The sequence below is a fragment of the Micromys minutus genome, assembly GCF_963924665.1.
Source record: "Micromys minutus genome assembly, chromosome: 7".
NCBI classification, from domain to species: Eukaryota; Metazoa; Chordata; class Mammalia; order Rodentia; family Muridae; genus Micromys; species Micromys minutus.
In genome coordinates this window covers 31,705,801-31,718,279 of record NC_137976.1, presented here as the reverse complement: position 1 = coordinate 31,718,279, position 12,479 = coordinate 31,705,801, and the positions used below count along the sequence as shown (strand labels likewise).

At 37.1% G+C, this 12,479-nt stretch overlaps 1 protein-coding gene across 1 annotated transcript in view; it reads left to right on the top strand.

Moving 5' to 3' along the window:
• The window catches only part of PROS1 (protein S), a 65,663-nt gene extending 61,052 nt beyond the window's left edge, over nucleotides 1–4,611 (top strand). The window contains exons 14-15 of the mRNA XM_080919028.1: nucleotides 444–669; nucleotides 2,384–4,611. Of these exons, the coding sequence (XP_080775154.1) occupies nucleotides 444–669; nucleotides 2,384–2,544 (387 nt within the window). The 3' untranslated portion in view covers nucleotides 2,545–4,611. The remainder of the gene's footprint in view (nucleotides 1–443; nucleotides 670–2,383) is intronic.
• The last annotated feature ends 7,868 nt before the right edge of the window (nucleotides 4,612–12,479 follow it).

The following is a 12,479-nucleotide window of genomic DNA, read 5'->3' as shown; positions in this document are numbered from 1 at the left end:
AGATGGCACCACCCACAATGGGCTAAGCCCTCCCCCCTTGATCACTAGTTGAGAAAATGCCTTACAGCTGGATCTCATAGAGTCATTTCCTCAACTGAGGCTCCTTTCTCTGTGATTAACTCCAGGTTGTGTCAAGTTGACACAAAACCAGCCAGTACATAGCACATCATGTTACTTTCTTTTATTTGGACAACTCAGTTGATGTAACTGAATCTTCAGAAATCAGTACATATTGCATCTTAATTAAACCTGGAGCTCAAAAAACTAATCCATGCTTGAAAACAAATGTTAAAATGTAAGAAACTTTAAATTTAAATGTAGAGTCTCTATCATTTTTTTTTTCTATTGTTGAAATTTAGGTTTGAGTTTCAAAAGCACAAAGTCATTCCTAAGTGCCTTTGCCCTCAGTGTTGTTTATTTAAAGTTTTTGCTCTACTGTTTAGGATATTCTGGTCTTTGTTGAAAATTCAGTGGTGGCTCGATTAGAGGCCATACCTTTGTGCTCGGAGCAGCAATCCCAACTGAAATGTAACGTTAACAGAAATGGACTGGAACTTTGGACCCCACTTAGAAAAGATGTCATTTACTCTAAAGATCTTCAAAGGCAACTCGACGTCTTGGACAAAGCAATGAAAGGAACCGTATCCACTTACCTGGGTGGCATTCCAGGTATTTTTTTTCAGTTCTACAAATGGGTTTTGAATCTAATATCTTGTATATAGGTCTGGCTGTCCCATAACTCACTATTTAGACCAGACTGGCTTTGAATTTGGAGATCCACCTACTTCTGCTTCTTGAGTGCTGGAATTAGAGGCATGCCCAATCAAATCAATAATATCTTAAACACAGAATTTTAGTAACTAGGCATTGAAAGTAAAGACAAACTGCCAATATCCTTTATACTTGTTTTGGAGGCATTACCAGCATTTTATCAATATGTATAATTTTAGTAGTAATGTGAGACTTTTGCTGAATTTGGTCATCTATACCAAGGCAAATGTCTTTTAATTTCAGTCTCATGATAACCTTGTAAGATAAACACTTAATTGAGTTTATTCATCACTAATCCAATGTTTGTTTACTCTATATTAAATTCATCAATTAAGAACATATTCCCAGGGGCTGCAGTGATGGCTTAGTGCTTAAGAGCACTGACTGCTTTTCTTATTAAAAAGATATAATAATATAAAATTTGTAATAACACTAACAGTAGTTGAATTTAAAGAAAATGAGGTAAACTTGAGAGGAGACTGAAATTGAAATATTTAAGAATATAAACTCCCAAATAAATAAGTTATTTCTTCTTCCTTTTGTAAACTTGGTTTTTCAAGACAAGTTTCTCTATGTAGCCCTGACTGTCCTGGAACTCATCCTGTAGACAAAGCTGGCTTTGATCTCAGAGATCCACCTGCATTCACTTCCTAAGTACTGGGGTTAAAGTCATGCGCCACCACTGCTTGCATAAATTACTTATTTACAAACTAATATTGTTTAAATCCCTTTTTATAGATGAAAATTAAGAGAAAATTTGTCAGTGACATTGGCCAGACTGGAAGAGGATTTCTAAAATATGTATTTAGCTCCTAGATACAGATTTCATTACTGTTTTGGAAAGCTGAAGGTAGAAATTTTGAAGTATCTATTTTTGGCGTACTCTGTTTTGAGAAGGAAGCACAAGAGATGTCCACTGAAAATTCAAATCTATGAAGAAGAAATGCTAAAAGAGAGGAATGTGTCTTGGAGATGTAGTTTTTTAAGAGACAAGGAAGCTACATAAACAACTAGAACAAACCTTGGTGTTGGGAGTGCAGAGCAGCAAAGCCCACAGGCACCAATGGCCACAAATGACTCACCAAGGAACTATCCAAAACTTTGTGGGACAATATTATCACATAAAAGTCAGTCCCTTATTATGACTTGCTTTTATGCTCAGCCAGAAACTATTTCTTGGGAAATATAAAAACCAGTTTTTATTTCAGGAATTTTACAAGGGTGTGTTTGCCATGGCATTTAAAAAGTATTTCTAAGACACCACAATTTCAAGTTAAGATGGTGATGAAATCACACAGAAAGGTTGCTCAAGTTTTAAGAGAAATCAACATAGATTACTTTACAGTAAATGTGGAACATCATAAGCATACGCTCCTTCTCCTCTTTAAGTGTGAACAGTTTCCTTCTGTTTGGGTGGCAATGATTGCATTTCTGAAATCAGAAGCTCCACACCCAACAGAACATGTTTGCTGAAGAGAGTCACATGAGAGATTTTATTTTATTTTTTTCCTGTAGGAATTTGTTTGGAATTATGAAGTCTGAGTAATCCTTCTAACTGTCCATTAATAAGACGCTGAGATATAAGACTAATAGTCAGACACTGTTTCCACAGATATTTCCTTCAGTGCCACCCCAGTGAACGCTTTTTACAGTGGCTGCATGGAAGTGACCATCAACGGCGTGCAGCTGGATCTGGATGAAGCCATTTCGAAACATAACGACATTAGAGCTCACTCGTGCCCGTCAGTGAGGAAGATCCAGAAGAACTTCTAAAGTCCGTCTCCTGTGCTTACCACCTCTCTTTTCTTACTGTACTTATCCTCATGTTACTCTCACTAGCGGGCAGGTGTTACCTGTGATGTGCAATGTTTAAATACAATGTGGTACTTCAGATTTTTATTCTATAAGTCACATTTTTGAAAAGTCTTGCACTCATTGCTGTCTAGACATTACATAATGAAAACACATGAAACATTTAAATTTCAATGTATTGCCTAGTAAATGACACTGCTTTAGTCTTTTATTTTAATACATGGAAATAGTATTTAAATGCCCCCTTTTTTTCTCGGAAGACCAATCAGTCAAACCCAAGCACAAGCTCATGTGACTAAAAGCTAACAGTTTCGGAGAGACACTGTATTTTTGTTGCTGCTTTTTGCCCATGAAAACGGCAGAGTTGATGCTTACTGCATGAGAGTTGAACGGAAGTTCGCAAAGCTTTATTTCACAGTAACTCCTTGGAGTGGGAGAGCGGGGAGCACCTAGTTTAGGCTTCGTTTTTCTTTTACCAGGCTCGACGCTTGAGACAACACCTTCACCGAATTAGAGAACAAGGGCAGATTTTCACAGGAGGAGCACATAAATGCAGTCTCAGAGGCCTTGGTTTCTATCAGAGACATCAAGTTACGATGTAAGGGGCATCACTGGGTGGACACATCACTCAATCTAGGCTGTTTAAAGCACATAAGGTCAGAGTGAGAAAGGCAGCTGTCCTTGGTGGGAAGGAGAACACATCAGGAAATTCATAACTGTCCTTCACACTGGCTTTTAATTACTGTAGGTGGCCTGAATGTGATTGTTGAAGTTAAAAAAGTGATGAAAGTAGAGTAGATTTTTTTTTAGCAAAAGGCTGATGAGAAGAGGGATGCTGGATAATGTTACATGCTCTGTCTTTGTAAAGAGAGAAGTACAGCGGTAAACTTGCCAAATATTTGCTGAAAGGGGATTGCAAGTGGCAGGCTGCTTTGCTGTTCCTGAATCGAGGACCATTTCAGGTGTGCATCAGACACGTTGCTGCCATTTGAGAAATCGAATTTTGTTTTACTGTAGATATTTTGCATCACATGAAACAAAATAAAATGATACATATTTTTAAAATACATGAGCACATTCTTTATTTAAACAACTTATAGGATGCTTAAGCCTTCACGAAGCGTAGAACTCCCCAGCTGAAAGACCGGACATCAGAAATCCTTGGTGGATGGTTGTGTTGGTTGTAGAGCAGGGCTCAGAAAGGGGAGGAGAGCAAGAGTAACACACACTGAGCACCTTTTGCCTGTTGGATATCGTGTAGGTCACTGCGGGGTGTAACTTTCCTCCTGATACGTGCGATAGGCAATGAAGAATAGGAGACTGCTGATTATGCTGGTGTAAGAGAGAAGGATAGGACTGAGATGACATCTCAGAGGATAAAGTGGCTGTCATACAGGCAAGTGGACCAATTGCATTAGGGTCCTTGACACTCACAAAATACCAGGTGTGGTGCCTTATATTTCAACACACAGAATTGGTGGAGAGAAGCAAAAATGGGTAGATTACAGGGGCTCAAAGGCTGCCAATCCAGCAGAAATTAGCTCAAGGTCCGGTAAGAAATAGTATCTCAAAAATTAAGATGTCGGGCAATCAAGAAAGGGACTCAGTGTCTCCACATTTGCATGACCCCACCCACCAGGCACAGATATGTGCTCAACACTGAGGAAGAAAATGGTGAATATGATCAAAATGCATTATGCACATGTGCAACATGTAAAAAACACAGAATTATTCATAATAGTTAAATATGCTAATTTAATGAAGGCACAAGAAAATGCACAGTGAGGTACATAGGAGATCAAAAAACTTTAAATTTCATCTATTTTGAGATATTCACATGAACCTAGAGAGAAAGGTTCTAGACTTTCAGTTAGAATAGTTGATTTGGCCATAAAATTAGATATTTGCTTTGGAATAGGAATATCGAGTTTTAATAACTTGGTGGAGGTAGAAGGAGTGAAGAACTCCATTTGTGTGCATAGGAAATGACCCTTATCAGGGCTTGCTAAACAGCCCTCTGGTTTTCAGTCACTGGAGTTTCAATTCTTATTTTTTTCAGGCTGTCCTAGGAAATGAAAACAGTGTAGCTTCTGTTCAGGGTTCCCATATCAGTCCTTAACAAGACTGCTTTGATGATCGTTCACATAGCTTACCTGATGTAGCAGCATTCAGACTTCCAGAGACCTTACCTTTGAAAACTGGATTGACTACGGAAGTAGCAGTGTCTACCTACTTTGTGCTTGTGTTTTCAGAGTATAATGGTAGGGTGGACTTATCTGGGCCAGAGTCCTGTGAGAAGTTGATACATATTAATATAACCCAGATAATACTTAATTGAATTAAGCAAATTGCATCATTATCTTGCTTATGTAAATTGAAAGTTGAGCTAGAGACTGTCTAGAGAAACAGTTGAGAATACACTCCTGCTATGGTGTATGTAGTCCAGAGGAGCAGACTCATGCACAAGTGATTCTCATATGTGTCTGAGTTTGGTGAGGTCAGTAGCAGAGAATTCAACCTTTGTGGAGGGCTATTATTTTTTTTATGTTATTTATCTCTTTTTTGATCATTAATATATCTCAACTTTATTCCACAATAAAAGACTCAGGCCAACAGAATGAATGTGAAAACAGGATCCGTTGTTCTACTGCATACCAGAAACACTTCATGTCTCAAATTTTCAAAAATCATAATGGATGAAAAAAGTTTTATGAATTAGGAAGTCAGGAGAGACATTCTTTTTATTGTATTTTATTTTGTATGTATGAACATTGTGCCTGCATGTGTGTCTCTGCACTACATGAATGCCTTCTTTTTTTAATTGAACAACTTTATTTTAAAAAACAAAGATAAATGTACAGATTTTAAGCATTTTTGCAAAAAAGTATATGAATACATTTTTGTCAGTACTTGGTTTTTTTTAAAGGTTTGATAGTGTGCATTAAGATCTTACTAGTTACGATGAGCATGAAGTACATGTAAAACAAGATGTAACCTGGAATTAGTCAAAGTTTTCTTGGTGTGTAAAGATTAAGTATGGTTTTAAAATGGTTTTTCATTTTCTTTTATTTTCTTTTCTTTTTCTTGAACTTCATATAGCCTGTGAGTTGTTTCTGGGGTGTTCAGAGATTTCTGGGGTTAGTATCCAATTATCAGTGACTGCATATTATGTCTGTTCTTTTGTGACTGGGTTATCTCACTCAGAATGATATTCTCTAGATGCATCCATTTTCTTAAGAATTTCATAAAGTCATTGTTTCTGATAGCTGAGTAGTACTCCATTGTGTAAAGAATGCCTGCTTTTTGAGAAGGTCAAAATCAAGCATCGGATCTGAAATAAATTTACAAATGGTATGAGCCTCCCCATTGTACTTGGAATTTAACTTGGGTCCTTTGAAAGAGCAGCTAATGATCTTAAATCTCTCCAGCCCCTAAGGAAAATATTGTTAATGTGTGTCTTACTATCTGACTTATTTCTCCTATTAAAATATCTCATTTCTCTTTTGTTATATGTTTATAGAAATACATACACACATATAGATATATATTGTTGGCTTACAGTTTATTGCTGTGGCTAGTATGTGTTATTAAAACCATTTGGTTGCATATTGCATCCACACAGTTAAAAGAATCACAGGGCAGCTTGCATTCAACTTAATGTGTGTTGTTCACTGATGATTCCTGAGAAGAACATGACTTTCAGATAAGACAGTTAAGACTTCATTATTTTTGCCAAATCTGTCAAGAAAAATCAATTACTTCCCTCAAAAACTATTTAAGCAACTGACCTTTCTACAGGAAGTTACACACATTTGTTTATGTGAGTTACGGTTGTTTTTGTGTTCCAAAATATTTTCTTTAATTTTGTTTCATTTTTTAATTGGAAATTCTCTGCATTTACATTTCAGTTGTTATCCCTTTCCCACAATCCCATCCCCTCTCTTCCCATTGCCTCTATAAGTGTGCTCCTTCTCCCAACCACCCTCTTCTACCTCAGCATATTGGCATTCCCCTACAATAAGAAAACAAGCCTTTTTCTTGTAAAGGCCTCTCTTCCCATTAATGCCAGAGAATGTTATCCTTGAAGAGGAGAATTAAGAAGGGAGAAGTGAATTCCCATCCCCCCTCCCCATCCACTTGTCTTCACAAAGGTGCACTAGCTCCTTATCACCCTCTCCACCCCATTCCATTGGCATTCCCCTACATTGGGAAAACTTCACTGAATCAAAGGCTTCTTCTCACATTGATGCCAGACACTGCTATCTTCAGCTACATCTGCAACTGGAGCCATAGGTCTCTCAATGTGTGCTCATTGGTTGGTGTTTTAGTCTCTGGAAGTTCTGGAGAATTTGGTTGGTTGATAATGTTCTTCCCATGAGGTTGCAACCTCTTCCAGCTTCTTCAGTTCTTTCTTTAGCCCTTCATTGGGGTCCCGGTGTTCAGTCGGATGGTTAGCTTCAAACATGCTCAGCTGCGTCTGTATGACTCTCTTATTTTTATTTATTGCTGTGGAAAAACAGGATAGCCAAAAGCAACTTAGAGGAGGAAAGGATGTTTTGGCTTACAATATATCTTTGTCACAATCCATCCCTGATGGAATTGAAGGCAGAAACTCAAAATAGGAACCTGGAGGCAAGAACCGTAGAGAAATGCTACTTGCTTTCTCACAGCCTCACACTTAGCTAGCTTTCTTTTACAGGCAGACCACTTCTTCAGGAAATGACAGTGCTCACAGTAGGCTGAGCTCATCTGCATCAATTAGGAAACAAGACAATGCCCTACAGACAGGCCTGAATGCCAATCTGAACTAGGCAGTTCTTCATCTGAGTTACTCCATGTGACTCTAGGTTTTGTCAAGTTGACAATAAAAGTTAAGTGAAAAGAAATTTTGTGAGCAGGGTCTGTTGGTACTTGGCTTTAGACTCTAGAGGGAGGCAGAGGTAAGACTATCAGAAGTTCAAGCCAGCCTTGACAAAGCACAGAGTCACTGTTTAAAAAATAAATATGACTGACTGTGATGGCATGTACCTTTAATTCTGTCACTAAAATGGCCGAGGCAGGTGGACATTTCTGAATTCAAGGCCTCTTTGGTCTACAGAGTGAGTTCCAGGATAGCCAGAGCTACACAGAGAAACCCTGTTTCAAAAAAAAAAGAAAAAAAAAAGAACAAACAAAATCAAAAAATCAAACCTGAAAGTAAGGAGTCTGAAAAGAAGATAGAAGGAAGAAAGTGGGAGAAGAAGGAAGGAGGAAGGAAGGAGGAAGGAAGAAGAAAGGAGAAAAGGATGGAAGGATGGAGGAAATTTTGTGGGTCTGTGTTTTAATAGGAACCTCAGGAATGGAGTGAGATCTTCACTGAGAAGATCTCACAAGCTATGTGTGGCTACTTTTTCCTTCTCTCGTTCCACACTCTTAGTTTGTGAAAGTATCCATCTATTTAGTACCTGGTTTAGAACAGAAAAGAAGCACATGTAAAGTGAGTACACAGTATATAGTATTTTCTGAACTAAGTCACATTCATATCCATATGTCAAAATCCCAAACTCCAGAAAGACTCTATTTTGAGAGAGAAGGATGTTTTGTTTGTGTTGGTACTGAGGATAGAACATTGGATGTTATACATGGTAGACAAGAACTCCAATAACTGTGCTACAACTTAGCCATTTATTACAATTTAGGTGAATTGTACATCATTTTCAGAATTTTTATTTTCTCTGTACATTTTGCTATCGGATATTTTGCATTTCTTATTGAAGCTATAGAAAATTTTCTGTCTTATAAATATCGGCTATCCTCTGTTATTTATGTTATAATTTGGCACCTCACACTATGTTCCATTTAATTGGAATATTATTCATTTGGTTTCTTTAGTGACCAGGAAACACATTTTTATTAAGATACTAGTAATTTTTTACCTGTACCTCATTTATTTTACTTATTATATTGGCCAGGATTTTCACAATATTATAATAATCCTAACATTTTTTTCTTCAGTTTTATAGTATTTGTTTTTATGATTCTTCATTAGGTAAATTTTATTATTGGTTTAAAAAAACATAACTTAGTGCTTTATATTTAAATTTGTCATTAATTTTTACTTTTCTATGTTTTACAAAGCATGAATCACTTTCAGTTTATCATAGATGTGGTCAGTGGCCATTGAGGGCATGTTCTCTACTTCAACGTACACAAGTAACTTACAAAGCTTCTTCTATTAATTCCTTAAACTATTTCCAATTTAAAGTACATTCTGGTAGTTTTATAATAAGTTTTAGGAATCTAGACTGTGTTTACTTGTTATTGTCTCTACTCATGTTATGTTAGTTTGAGGGTCAGACAAAATCCTTTTTAAAATCAAGACCAGGGAAGAGACACAAACAATATCTAAGAAAGAAGAGATAAAGGAATGAGTGAACAGGTATCAACTTGTGTAAATTAGAGAAGCTCTATTTTGTGTGTAATACGTAAAACCATTAACGAGATGACTTAAGCAACAAAATTTATGAACTTGCGTTTCTGGAGGTTCAAAATCCAAAATTGAGATCTGAGTGAGGGTTGACTCTTCTGAGCACTCCGAGGAATGCTCCTTTAAGTCTCTCCTCCCAGTGTGTAATTACTTGGATTTACTTGTCATCACAAGCTCCTCCCTGTGCTGTGTGCCTCCATATTCCCTCCATTCTTATATAGACACTAGTCATACTGAATTAAGCCCAATTCAAAAAGTGTCTGTCCCTCAAACTAGCATAACATGAGTAGAGACAATAACAAGTAAACTACCCCACAGAAAGAACAATATTATCAACCAACCAGACCCCCCAGAGCTCCCAGGGACTAAACTAAGAAGCAAAAACGTACACATGGAGTGACCCATGGCTCCAGCTCATAGCCTCATAGATTTGAATGCTTGGTCACCAGGGAGTGGCATAATGTGGTCTATTTGGAATAGATGCTTTGTTGGAGGAAGGGTGCCAGTGGGGGTGGGCTTTGAGATTTCAGAGGCTTCAGCTAGGTCCAGTGTCTCTTTCTTCTTGCAGAACTCTCAGTTACTCTCCATCAGTATGTCTGCTTGCATCTATGCTTTCTGCCAAAATGGCAATGGACTAAATCTCTGAACTGTAAGCTAGCCCCACTTGAGTATATTTCTATATAAGAGTTGCCATGGTTGTGGTGTTTCTTCATAGTAATAGAAACTCTAACTAAGACAATAAGAAGTGATGCACTTGTGTAACTTGTTTAGATGTGTTTCTTCTGAAAGCATTAAGACATCTTTATTGCTTTGTGAAAGAATTACTTTAAAGCACTGATTTACTGTTGTTATTTTATATAATTTTATATTCAACTTGGGCTTTATTTTGAGATTTATTTGAATAAAATTTATACTTCATGATCTAGTGACTTAAGAGCAGATATTCTAAAATGCTGTGTTTTTTCTTTAGGATGCCTTTTATAGTGGGCAGAATAAAGACTATTAAACAACAAAATTACTAAATAAGAACAAAATGATCTTCAATTAATACACGATATTTAGGACGTTGGTATGCTTATGTGGTTAATGCTGCAGTTGGCTTGTTTTTGAGATAAGCTCTCCTATGCATCCTGTCTCAACCTGAGAGTGAGGTATTAAAAAAGTGTGCCATCACTTCTGGATTTTGAAACCACTTCTGTTGTCTATTGTTACTTATATTTAATTAAACTGAGTAGGAACTAGAAGGTATCAGACCATTAGCCCTTGAAAAATAGTCCCATTTTATGATGAGTAAAGTTATAAAAACATATCACACTTAATACTTTTTCTAGGTCCCCCGATTGCTCTCTTTAGGTGACTATTCAGAAATAGAAGGAGTGTTTGTGAATTTGAACAGGTGCTCTTCATTGGTTTTTATAGAAGGTTATGGCTAGTTTTAGTTGTCACCTTGAGTGAACTAAAGGGTCCATCATTAGGTGGAGAACATTATTGCTGAGTCTAACTGTGAAGGTATTTCTGGAAGATACAGAAGTTTAAACTAGTAAACTGAATAAGGAAAATCTGTTGTTATCCAATGTAGACAGTGAACATGCAAATCCTACGAGGTAAAGGCAAAGGAAGGTCAGTTTGGGTTTTTTTGTCATTTGCTTGTTTTTTGTTTCTGTTTTTTTTTTTTTTTTTTGTTTTTGTTTTTGTTTTCTACAGCTAGGACACTCTTCTCTGACTTTTAGATGCCAGAGCTTTGATTTTCTGATATTTAGATTCGATACATTTACCAGTGACCCTCAAGGACTAAGGCTTTTGACCTCAGACTGATAGTGAGCCCATTGGCTTCCTTGGTTTGGAGGCTTTTCTATTTGAGGTAATCTATAACCCCGTTTTTTTAAGCTGTCAGAGAACCTGTAGTGTGTAGAGGTTCTGCCCTCACCTGCATATCAGGAGTTGCCACATCAGCTGTTTTTGTTATCACAGCACTTGGTGGAGATTCCCCGCCCCACCCCTAAGTTGGGATTTCTGCTTTTGGTCTAATAAGAGAGACCAGTGCTAAGAAATGGAAACCTACGTCATTGGCTGCCTGCATGAGGTGATTTATGTCATCAGTCAGTTCTAGGGGTTGGGCTTATGGTTTTTGCCTCTATAAACCTGTTGCTTTGCAATAAAGTTGAGCCTTGATCAGAACTTTGTCTTGGCTCCATTCTTCTCTATCCTTGTCCTTTAATTTCTATATTACCATTCGAGATACCTACACTGACTGGTGCTCAAGGGTCAATTACAGTAGTGAAACACTTTAGCCTCCCTAATCTCATGGGGGTAATTCTCACAATCTATCTTTCTTACTTGGCTTCTTTCTTTGTTTCTTTCTTCCTTCCTTCTTTCTCTCCTTCCTTTTTATCATCTATTTGTCTACCTACCACTTATGTATCGCCTGTTATCTATCTAACTTCTATCATCTATACATCTTCTGTCTATCTATCATCTATCTATCTATCTATCTATCTATCTATCTATCTATCTATCTATCTATCTATCTATCCATCCATCCATCTATTTGTCCATCTATCTATCTCTACATATCATTTTTATCCAACTTCCATCTTACTATCATCTATCTCCCCTCATCCTTCTCTGTCATTTCCTATTGGTTACCTACGGTCCCTGGAGAATCATGACAAGAATAACTTTGATCTTAAAGCCCTGTTGTATATCCACTGGCTTCCTACTTCCTCCTTCATTTACTGCATAAGTCAGACAAATGTGAGATCCTGCTATATCCCCTCAGTTGTTTTCCTTTACCATTACCTGGGAAGCTTCTCTTGTCATTAAGGTAAGTCCTCATCACAAGAAAGAACTGGGCTAGCCCTGCAGTCCAAGATTTGAGAAGTTCACTGTTTTCCCAGCCACCAATCACTCTGCTTTACACCCACACTCTCTGGTGGGTTTCTGATGACCTTGGTTATATTCCTGCTTACTTTCCCAGACCAGGGATTTTCCTTTACTAACTTCGTTATGTTGTAGTTCTTTCCGGGTATCCTTCAGTCCACATGTCTTAACTTACTTGTGCTTATTAAGCTGATTTGTGTGTTTGTTTGAGACACTATCTTATTATATGGCTCAAGTTGGCTTTGAACTTGTGATCCTCTCAAGTAGCAAGATTATAAGCATGGTCACACTATCAAACTTTATGTATATCTTTCATGCCAGTAGAACAGCCATCTCTACCATTATTTAGATTCATCCCAAACCAAGTCTATTCTCCTTTACATCACTTAAAAACTTTTGTACACAATATATCCTATGCTGTATTTCCCAGGGACTCTCTCCATAGGTTATATTTTTATTGTTACTTTCATGTTTAATAGTGTAGTTATATAGGTACAATAACAAAATACACAATTTATTACTTGAAATTTATATAAATAAGTTAACTTAA